This window comes from Amphiprion ocellaris, chromosome 22 (genome assembly GCF_022539595.1).
Source record: "Amphiprion ocellaris isolate individual 3 ecotype Okinawa chromosome 22, ASM2253959v1, whole genome shotgun sequence".
Lineage (NCBI taxonomy): Eukaryota > Metazoa > Chordata > Actinopteri > Pomacentridae > Amphiprion > Amphiprion ocellaris.
In genome coordinates this window covers 16,523,412-16,535,540 of record NC_072787.1, presented here as the reverse complement: position 1 = coordinate 16,535,540, position 12,129 = coordinate 16,523,412, and the positions used below count along the sequence as shown (strand labels likewise).

Here is a 12,129-nt window from a genome sequence, read left to right as displayed (position 1 = left end):
TGGAGGACATCTCCCACCCCCTGCAGGAAACAGGACCATCACCGGCAGCTCCTTCAGGGACAGACTGCTTCACCCACAATGTTTGAAGGAGGTCCTTCCTTCCTGCAGCAGTCAGACTGTGTTCAATCAAACCTGCTCCCAGTAGTTCAGATCACCCATGAAGTAACTGCAATAAAATGTAAATAAGTCAATATGTGCAATTTCACAAGATTTTTTTTTTTTAACAAGCATTTCTATTTCTTCTCTAAGGAGAAAGCATCTATTTATATCTGTGCACTGAGTGCTGCTTTTCTTTTTACTTTTTTCCTATCTGCTACTGCCACACTGAAAATTTCCCCACTGCAGAATCTACCTATCCATCCATCTATCTATGGTCCATCTACCTCCCTACCTATCTATCCATCCATCCATCCATCTATCCATCCATCCATCCATCCATCCATCCATCTCTCTCACGGGTGTGAGGGTTGATTCACCTGTTCTCAATCACCTTAATCCACGAAGGCCCGGTTCTTCATTCTTCCGCTCTCTGCCAGACCAGAGACTTTGAAACCAGAACCTTTCTCCTACAATTAGTCTGGTTTCCCCTTTTTGTTTTCACCTTGGTTTAGTTATCCTTTCTGTGTTGGTTTTAGTTTCATTCGTTAAATAAACTCCTTGTAATCTTTGACCTGTGTCTGCAGATGTCCTGTGACACCAATGATCCCATCTGATATTTAGCATGTTTTCAATTATTAGTCCCATTTCTTAAAAAAAAAAAAAAAAAAAAAAAAAAAAAAGCCCCCTGAAATCTGATCAGATAAATGAATGTGAAACTACTTTGGGTCTGCTGCAGCTGCCTCCCTCTGATCTTGTTCCTGCCCACAGCACAATCTGATCAGTGAAACACTGAAGGACAACTTCAGCATGTAAAACATAAATAAGCAAAGACTGCAACTCGTGATTATTTTAATTTTAACTTAACTTTATGTGCTGTTCAAAAACTTTATTTTTTCTGCAAATGTGTAGTGATTCCAAATCTAGGTTATTGATCTCCTTGATAACAAAAAAATCTGTATCGACCCGGAAAAAAAACAAACATGTCAGGCACCCTATGATGTTAACTGTTTGCCTGAATGTTTTTGTTTAAAATCCTCAGTAATAACCTTTGACTGCTGCAAAAATACAACATCAGCTTATTTTTTAATTACTATTTTCTATTATATATATCTGAAATAAACCCTAATCTGGGGTCTGACAGCAGCGTGAGGTCAAAGAAGCTGCCATCAGCTGCTGCACTTCTGTCCGTCCAGCAGATGGAGCCATGGAGCTGCAGTGAAGTGAAGAGCAGCACAAGGCAACCACCACTTCCATCCACTGACGCATTCAATTTGACTGACGCTAATGTTTTATTGACTTCCAACCACTAAACCAATAAAAGCTGCAAGCAGCGTTGGACGAGTCCTCGCATCTGAGCGGCCCGACTGGCCCACGCATATCCACCAGGAGGCGCTGCAACTGAGAGAGTAAAGTTTTAGGCAGATTGGAGCATGTACAGGCTACTTACACAGCACTTCCTGTTTCATGGCGAGAAATCCAAAATGGCCGCCAAGTGGTGCAAAGATGTGATTAGGGCCGGACTCTGATCATACATGTAAAATTTCAGGCAGATTGGAGCATGTAGAGGCTGGTTACACAGCACTTCCTGTTTCATGGCGAGAAATCCAAAATGGCCGCCAAGTGGCACAAAGATGTGATTAGGGCCGGACTCTGATCATGCATGTAAAATTTCAGGCAGATTGGAGCATGTACAGTCTGGTTACACAGCACTTCCTGTTTAATGGCGAGAAATTCAAAATGGCCGCCATGTGGCGCTATGACTGTGAGTGTATATCAACCTATGGACGTGATTAGGGCTGGACTCTGATCACACATGTATAATTTGAAGCAGACTGGAGCATGTACAGGCTAGTTAGACAGCACTTCCTGTTTCATGGCAAGACATTCAAAATGGCCGCATTCCGCTGGTAACTATGGCCACGCCCTCAGACTTTTGCGGAGCGTTTTGATAACTTTTGATCAACCATGACTGGTGTCCATCCTGACCAAATTTGAGCTCTCTCGTGGTTACGCTGTTTGAGGTTATAGCTTTTGAAAATGTCCAAAAATGACAAAATTGTCCAAAATATGAATCATATTTCAAAATGGCCGCATTCCGTGGCTCGCCATTTCCACGCCCTCAAACTTTTGCAGAGCGTTTTGATAACTTTTGATCAACCATGACGGGAGTACATCCTGGCCAAGTTTGAGCTCTGTCGGGGTTAAGCTGTTTGAGTTTATAGCTTTTGGAAATGTCCAAAAATGACAAAATTGTCCAAAATATGAATCATATTTCAAAATGGCCGCATTCCGTGGCTCGCCATTTCCGCGTCCTCAGACTTTTGCGGAGCGTTTTGATAACTTTTGATCACCCATGACTGGAGTACATCCTGGCCAAATTTCAGCTCTCTCAGGATTACGCTGTTTGAGTTTATAGATATCAAAAAATGTCCAAAAATGACTCATAATTCAAAATGGCCGACTTCCTGTTGCATTATGGGTAATGATGCAAGAAGCTTTTTTGTGCGTCTTGATGAGTTACATATGTGTACCGAATTTCAGAAGTCTAGGTCAAACACTGTCCGGGGGCTGAATTTTCTTAATTTTCTAGGGGGCGCTATTGAGCCATTTTGGCATGCACGCGTGCCATTTCCCTAAAATATCAAATTTTTCGCCGGTTCTGATGTGTGTGGCGATTTTCATGCGTTTTCGTGTATGTTTAGGGCGTCAAAAAGGCCGATTTCCCGGCGGACGAAGAAAAATAATAATAATAATAATTCTTAGGGTTTCAATAGGTTCCTCGCACCACTTCGTGGTGCTCGGACCCTAATGAACAACACTAAATAGGGATCTCCTATCCCGGAACACTCGATCCCGCTGAGTGATTCACATAACAAACCGAACCAATCAGGTGATTCGAAGCAGTTGAGTGCTTCAAACGTCACTGAAGTGATTCAAACGTCACGAGTCACGTGACCAAACCACACCTCGGCACAGTGGCTCGATACGTTTGCTTCATGAGCTACAGCGCATGTGTCGAAGCCTCGGGTATCAGAGGACCATCACTAGAGATGGTGTCACTTGAGCCCTATGGAGATTTAATAAGACACATGATTGCTCAAAACCTCTCGCACGCGGACATTTCCACGAATTTATCACAATTAGGTGTGCAGCGATGTTCTGAAATGAGTGTCAGGAGGTTTCGTGCACATCACAACATTTCCAGGAGGGGACATGTATCCGACACACAATTAGAAGTTGCTATCAGCAGGGCAATAAATCAGGTAGGTTATTTTGGTTTTCTTTTATGTACAGAGGTGGGTATAACGAGTTCCATTTACTCCGTTACATTTACTTGATTAAGTTTTTGGATAAAATTGTGCTTCTATGATAGTTTTACATCATCTCCATACTTTTTATTTTTACTTGAGTAGATTTGTGAAGAAGAATGTACTCTTAATACACTCCATTAGACTGCACTGAGCTGGTTACTTTTCTTTACCCATTCACGATTCTACACATTATTATCCCCCTATGCATCAACCAATTTAATGTTTTATTTTGTCAGACAGACGGACTTCCGCCATAAGCTATACCACCTGAATGTGTTTCACCAGTCATATTTGGAATTGTGTGTCTCTTGTGCTGTAATTTATTTTGCAAATATTTATTTTTCATTTTTCTTTATTCTAATATTTGATTGATTGGAAGTACTCAAATTTACCTGTAGATTATTATTTTATATTTTTGTCTAATTAAATGCATGTCTTCACAAATTAGTCAGATGTTACTCAACAGTTGCTCAGTACCTGAGTAGTTTTTTCGCCAGGTACTTTTTTACTCTAACTCAAGTATTTTTGGATGACTACTTTTTACTTCTACTTGAGTCATATTATTCTGAAGTAACAATACTCTTACTTGAGTACAATTTTTGGCTTCTCTACCCACCTCTGTTGATTTATTTCTAGACTACATATATTTTGTGAAATGTAAATCCATGAAGACTAGGCCTACATGTCACAGCTTACTTATGCTGATTTATCAGACAGGGTCAACATATGGTTGAAAGATGATGACCAGGTATCTGTCTGCGATGGGAGTGGTTGCTGGTGAACGCCGGATAGGGAGGATTTTGAGAACAACGCATTGTCCTTATCACGAAATGCGCAAACATGTAAGTATCTTTTGCAAGCCTTTAATGTTGTGGTATAAGGTATCATGTATTTTACTAGCTAACTTTTACTTACTTTTCCCCCAAAGGGTGCACGTAACCTTAACCCCGTCCCCTACAGTGCTGCATACATGGGACACAAAATCCACATCGACCAGAATGAAAAATTGGTCATGTTCAGAGTGACGCACGTTTTCGCAGTAGATGGGTACAGCAGTAAGGTCGTTGCTCATGCAACCATGCCTGTCAAGAATAACCTCACGATATATGAGGAAGTTTACAGGTTAGTCCTTCTCAACTTTTTTCAGCTTCAGAGCCCACATTCTCTGATTTCAGAATCCAGGGCAAAAATTCAGGCATGCGTAACTTTTTGTGAAAAAGTCCATGGAGAAGTTAGTCTTTATACATACATACCTTTTTTTTTTTTTTTTTTTAAATAAATAATTTATTTTTTAATAATTTTTTAATAAGGTTTTGGCTTTCTTAGAATCTGTGTTCACAATTTTTAGACAACTGTAAGTTTGTAGCGCTATTATGCTACTGAATGAAACATGAAAATGTTCCCATCTCACTTGTTTACATTCTTCTGTAAAAGTGAGAATAATAAACAACTCAAAATTTCCAAATACACATTTCTGACAGTTAAAAAAATATATATCTGTGACCAATATAGCCACCCTTCTTTTCTATAAGTCACAAAAACGGTGCACTAGTAGATATCAATATTGTTGGTCTATCGTACATTGCAGACTCAACATTTGATGAGTCATGTTTCACTATTTTACAGATCAGCAGTTCTTGAATATGGGATGTGGGACCAGGTCAGGGTGGACCATGGCCATGAGTTTTACTTGTCCCTCTACATGCAGGAGATGCTGTCTAACCACAGACACAACTTGCAAAGGCAACCATATCGCCAAACTCAGTCAACAAAGGTGAGGTAATGGTTTCCTTAATGTACAAAATGTGCCTTCTACTGGCCAAAATGAGACTAAGCTTTAGAGATGTTACTCAGTTGTTATGTACTGGTACTGAACAAAGAAATAACAAACTCTAGTTGCAGTGATCCTCAATTCAAACACACGGGGCCAAAACCTCAAACCTTAGTTAGCCATATAAACGAATGCCCACCTAAACAATGCAATATTGGTGTACATACATGCTCCATCTAGAGAATTTTCAGCATGTTTCTTTGTCACAAAACCACCAACCCGTTTCTCTTCCAACCATTGCACAGCCATAACCTTCTATCACTCTGCCTGCAGAGCTGCAGTGCGTGTCTCAGGGTGTAGTATATTACTCTGCAGTGCGAAAGGTAAACACAGGTGACCACGCGGGGAATAGAAACAGAGCCAAATGGATCAGTGGTTTTGTGGCAATTCTCTAGATAGTGAATGTACACCAGTATCGTATTGTAAAGGTGGGCATTCGTTTATATGGCTAACTAAGGCTTGAGGTTTTGGCCTCGTGTGTTCAAATTGAGGATCAGTGCAGCTGCTGGAGGGAGGGGGTGTGATGGCACTACGAGGAGATCTGGCAAGATAGTTGAATAGGTGAGTAGAATATCGTTTGCATATCACCCGATAGGACCCAACTTTATGCAAATTGAAATATCCCTTTAACCAGATGCACTCTTGAGTAGGGGTGCTTGTAGGTACCCATACACATCAATGGTCCTGCTCATTGGACTCCTAATCAAACCTCTTAATACTGTCTGTAAACTTTTTACACCTGGTATAGTCCTGTTTCCTCTCACCATGTTGGTTTTGCAGACTAAATTGAGTATACCTTTTTCTTGTCTCCAGAATCATACAGTAGAGTGAATGTGGGTAGAGATAAATAACAGGGTAAATTACCCAGTGAAGGAGGCCCTCATGCAGCTGCAGGATCAGGAAGTCCTCAACATGGACGACAACGTGACTAGATACTGCACATCTAACCTTACTGCTGAGCTGTGCAAGATTGGCATAACAAGAGCTGTACATGCATGGAATGCACACACAATCCCAGGTGAGTTAAAAAAATATGCATCATACAATCCAGTCCTTTTTTGTGAACCTTTTTTTAATTCAAAAGTTGACAGTGAATTTTAACAAAAATGACATTTTGTGACCAATGCTTTGCTTCACAAGCAAAGGAACACCCAATTGTTCAGCAGCAGGAGGACGTCCAAAGAAACTGGGAGAGGAGTTGTTGCCTCATGCCTCCCAAGCAGCAGACATGTACCAGCAGGATGTTGGCTCTTCACTAACTCCAGTCTCCTGGTTTGGAACTGACCCCTTCTCAACTGAGGAGGACAAAATATCAGCAGAACAACTTTTTGCTGAACAGTACCCTGATATTTCAGTTTTACTAGATAATGTGGTAAACTATAACTTCGTACCTTTTCAAGATGCATTGCTGTGTCTGATAAACATTACACAGCAATATGCATGAACATGTCAAATAAAGACCAGTTGGTTCTGGATATAGTAGATATTCTGTTACTTTGCTTTAAAAAATAAAATTGGACACTTGCTAAAATTGCTACAATAGCAATATTGGTCTAAGTGCAACATGAAATACAAAAAAATGTATAAAAATAAAACTATTCTGTATCCTCTACAGTTATTGAACAAGTGCAAAATTCCAACTGACTTTAGAACAAGGCAATTAGCCAGATCAAGCTTAAATCAGAATGTGATGCAATCACACTTAAAGGGTTAATCCATCTTAATTACACCAGCCAATATGGAGAGAAGATTGTCAAGACTGGTCAGCCTGTGAACATTGACAGAGAACTCATCTGCCCTGCATTTGAGGCACTGGTCAGATGTCAGCATCCACTGGTCAACGCAGTTTTTGCAGCCAACAAAGCTTTTGCAGCATACGGCAATCACAGGCTCTTCCATTAGCCCTGTTTGATGAAAAAAAGGAAATGTACAATACACATGAAATATTACAGTTCAATATATTATCTTGTCTTTACTTAAAGGAACAGTTCACCCAAAAATGAACATTCTGTCATCATCTCCTCACCCTCATGCCAGTTAAAGCACAGGTGCAGTTTGTCCATGTAACACACAAGAAGGTTGCAGCACTACTGGAGAGCAAGTGGGTTTCCATTGACTTCAATACAGTGCATACAAAGTCAGTGGAGACCCCCATGCTCTCCAGTAGTGCTGCAACCTCCTTGTGTGTTGTCTGGACAAACTGCACCTGTGTTTTAACTGACATGAGGGTGAGCAGAATACAGAATTTTCATTTTTGGGTGAACTGTTCCTTTGATCTACATATTACATATGTTAAAAAGCTTGGCAAGTGAAAGTTTCACTATAACATGGAAAAGCAATAATTAATGCTTGATTCACTTGGGCATTCCATTAGATCCTGCTTAAAAGGTAGACTTTAATATGAATCAAACAACAAATGATGTTACAGACCTTTGCATACAATACAACCAAAGGCATCCTTCATGTGTGTTATCATGGTGTTGGTCAGAACCAGCATGGCACCCCTGGTGTTGCTGGCATGTGTTGACAGGTCCTTCATGACTCTGGTGACTTCATTCAGTCCTGGGGCAGCCAAGATCACTTCTTCTATTTTATCATAGACCCCCTGAAGACTTGTGGAGTCCATATCTTTATGGCTACAAGGAGGGTTAAAAACAACAACAAAAAACAAATTTATTGTACAATATTCATCAGTTCTGTTCAGATAACTTTTCTTCTAAGAGAGATGCTATTTAAAACAAAATAAAAGACAAATATTGATAAACAGTAACTAAAATGTTTACCTCAGTTTCTTTCCCTTTGTTCCTTGCTGGAACTCATGGAAGATCTGCTCTGGGACAGCAAGAAACTTTTTTGCATTTTGCTTCCAGTACTTGGATTCTAGTAAGAGAGGAAGACAAATCATGTAACAGACATAATGTAAACACATTTACAGCTGAACAGAATACTTTGTGGGTCAAAAAAATTACAAGACAAAGAGAGCAAAGTATTGAAGTAGATGGGGCACGTAGTTTAACAAACAAAGCATTTTTATTTATTATGCAATTATTAATGATTTCAATTAGTACCTCTTGTCCCTTCGGAGTCCACAATCTCATTTCCCTGGGCATCAGTCAGGATGAGAGGGTCATCACTCTGCAGGGCATCATGTAATTTTGCAAGGATACCTGTGGTTGTGGCTTCAAACTCAAACAGTCTGAGTACAACCATGCGGGCAGGCTTCAGTTTCTCCTGGCTGAGCTCAGCAATGAAAACAGACCTAGAAAGATTGTTGTGGGAGTGGTTTACATCAAGCTAAATCAATTAATTCCATCTCAAACACATAGCATACATTAAACCTGATCCAATAACAATTGATTCATTTTAAAATTGTCTTGGTTACAAAGGATCTTAAGAATTACAAAAACATATTCAGTGATGATGATATATTCATATGTAGCTAGCCTTGGACCAATATGTTCATGAAAACGAACTCCCCTTTTTAATATGTAGCTTGCTAGTCAAGGGTAGGGGTTCTGAACTGAGGGAGCAGGGGGTACCTTTGGAAGGTGTTACTCATGCTTGCTCGGGGGGGAGTGGGAGCAATGGCCTGAGCAGGTGACCCTAGAGCAGCAGCGGGCTGTGCTGAACGGTGGAACTGGAAACGGTTCTGGCCTGACAATGGAGGAGTCTGCTCGGCGACTGGTAGAGCAATATCATCCCCATGAACCTCATAGTGGCCACGAGGTTTAAGGTCCAAGCAGCTGAAATGTCCAGCTGAACCAGGGAATATGGCCACATTGTCATCATCAGTTATGTACAGGCTCGGAGCATATACCTTGGAAAGAAAACATTAAGGAGCCTTAATCAGCCGGCTATTCGTGTGCTATGCATAGCATCCTTTGGTCTTAGCATGTTCTCCAAACAAACGAAAAAAGTGCTACTTACCTGGAATATTCTGGCGATTTTATCTCCATTCATGTCCTCCCTAAGCGTTAGCCTTTTGTTTCCTTTAAAAAGGATGTAACTGGTAGTATCCATTGCGTACGAGAAATTCTTGCCGGACACAAAGTCGACCAGACTAGCACCGTGACCTTCCTGACACACGGACCAATCCGCGCGATTATTTATTTATTTCCGGGCCACAGACTGAAAAGCGTAAAAATTGAAAATTGAAATTGGAAAAAGAGAAAATTAAGGCCTTTCCCCGAAAACTAAAATTTGAGTCAGAAATGCAATATTTTGTTTAAAAAACGGATCATTAAATAGTTGTCCGATTTTTGTTTCAGAAATGACAATAGAAAAAATGGCCCTAAATTTGTTTTTCGATTTGCGTTTCAGAATTAGAAATAAAATGAACGGAAGGTACACGGACCTTCAAGGCTAATACTTCTGTACTTTTACTATGGTAAAAAAGATGCAGTGCAACATCTAAATCTTTCTGCCACTGCTGGTTTTCAGTTATAAACTCTGTTCATGGTGTGAAGTACAGCAGCAGGTCTGTTATGAGTTGCAGTTTGCTGCCACCTGTCGGCAGGTTTTAAACCTCCGTTAGCTAGCTTTTTGTATTTCAACGAGCCATACCTTTACACAGTTTATCCACCGCTACACAAGTAATGAACCGCAAGAATAATGTTCCGTTCAAGTCTTCAGCACCAAACAAAGGAGCAGCTTCAGGATACAAACAAGCTGCGCCTGGAAGGTTTGTAAATCCAGTCTGGTCTGAGCAGCATTAGCATGAAGCTAACGTGTTAGCTGACAAACTTTCAGATTTATATCGCTCCCATGGTGTCTTTTGGCTGATTACGTTCTGACATTTTCCTTATACTGACTGGATAAATACGGCGTTGGACTCAGACGCAAACGCGACATGAAGCTGTGTTGTTAATGAACTGTTTTCGTTCAGCTAAAGCTAACTGCAAAAATAGCTAAGCTAGTAGCAAGAATAGCTAGCTAGCTAGCTAGCTAAGTTTCTTTGCCTGGTCTGCGGACGTAAACACCGCCATGACTTTACAGCAATGTGTTCATGTTCACTTGCTTTGTCTCATTGTGCTGATGTGTTGTTTTCTTTGGTAAACAGAGTTCCCCCAGACTTCATGAAGGCTATGAAACGCATGTCGGCACCTGACGTGGCTTCAAAGACTCAACCTGCTCAGAAAGCTGCAGGTAACATGAAGACAAGCACATGTTTCTATGTAAAGCTTCAGGAGTCAAGTTTTAGCTCAGATATTTCAAATTACTGTCACCTAACATAATAGTTGGCTATTCTGCAAATTATGTTGCTGCTTAATTCTTCCTCTGATTTCATTCATTCCTGAATCAAACTGTTTCATCAGACAGTAATTCATCACATGCCTTTATTGGAGAGTTTTCATTACAGAATGTGTACTGAGACTGCATTAGCATATTAGGGCTGAACAGTTAAATAAAATATCAAAACTAATATGGAAAAAAAATGTAATTTTCATACCACAGGAGCTTATTGTGATTATCATCAAATGTGTTACAACATACCAACTTGAATGAAGCATTGCGGTGCTTGCAGATTGCAGTGAAAAAAACATTATTCTTATAGATGCAGCTTCCAAAATAATTACTTGACCACCTTTGGCTTTCTTACAGTCTGCACAACTGTTAGAATTTTATCACAGTTGTCAACTAATTACAGTATCTTCAAAAATACATGACCAAAGTCAGTACGTCCAGTAAATAATGCTTGAAAATATGATGTATTAAATCTGTGCCAAGTGTAAAATACACTCTAGATGATTGAAAACATCACTAAGTCACTATTAGTTTGTACATAAGCTGTATCTGTAAAAGTCAACACACAATCCAAACCAATTCATCACTCAGCAATTTCTAACAGAAGTGAATTGCAACACGAAGAGAAGATTTTGGTGCTAAACAAAGAGAAACGCATTGAGAAAGCCGTTGACCTTAAGAAGAAAATGCAGTAAGGCTTCCCCAAGAATCCCAGTGGTCACAATGCAGTTATGGTCAGTCAAAGCTGTTTATTTGTTTCTTTATTTATTCGTTTAATATGAGATTTTTTTTTCCAGGGAGAAGAAATGCAGTCGATCTATTCCCACTAAAATTACAACTCACATTTGTAAAAAATAATCCCAGAGCGCTTTTTTCTGCATATTGTTCAGCCCTAATCATCATGAAATAAAAATGTGACACTGACAGCAATCGGTGCAGATTCCGTCAAAGATTTGATAAGTGAGGCAATTTTCACAACTCTGCTGACTGATTTTGATATATGCAGAAATCAGTGGACTCCCTTTTCTCCTAGTGTCCTGGTAAATAATAAATTTAAGGGAGATTCAACTTGTTTCAGTTCGTTGGTAATAAGTAATTAGATCACATGTCTGAAGGCATTAATTATGTCAAAATATGTTTTCTTCTACAGCTCAATCTTCTGCTGTAAAATGGAAGTCTTCATTCACACCACTCGACAAAAGAGATGGCAACTCTCAGGAAAAAAGCACAAGCAGCTCTGAAAGGTCGGTGAGTTTAAGTAGAGAGTAAATGCTCCTGTAATCACAGTTTCAGTACATCCCAACTTTTTGAGCCTTTAACTTTGTCTTGTGGTGGCATAAAGTGTTGAAATATGGGCAGTCTGCTTTTGAGCTCTTTGGGTAAGATTCCTACACATGTATTAAACTTAATTCTATTCTAAAATCTTTTCTCAGTGGGAAAAATTACTTTATATTCTCTATGTATTGAATTTTTTTAGTCTAGAACGAGGCTTAATCCGTGTCTAAGAAACTGGGTGAATACGTATGTTTCCAAGTAAACATTGTGTGGTCAAAGAGCAGCAGGAAAAATGTTGTGCCTCACTGACTGCTTAAGTAAAGGAATTTACTTAATGTGATGTGCACTGCCTCTAATTTATTTGATCTC

At 39.8% G+C, this 12,129-nt stretch overlaps 1 protein-coding gene across 1 annotated transcript; it reads right to left on the bottom strand.

The window, feature by feature from the left end:
- Window positions 1–6,292: 6,292 nt before the first annotated feature.
- On the bottom strand, window positions 6,293–9,583 carry LOC118471776 (uncharacterized). Its single transcript, XM_035958116.2, has 6 exons — window positions 9,169–9,583; window positions 8,781–9,058; window positions 8,310–8,500; window positions 8,025–8,121; window positions 7,672–7,877; window positions 6,293–7,145 (listed from the first exon to the last, which is right to left on the bottom strand). Exons 1-6 carry the CDS (start codon window positions 9,259–9,261, stop codon window positions 6,952–6,954), a joined length of 1,059 nt encoding a protein of 352 aa, XP_035814009.2. The 5' UTR covers window positions 9,262–9,583; the 3' UTR covers window positions 6,293–6,951.
- Between the last annotated feature and the right edge of the window lie 2,546 nt (window positions 9,584–12,129).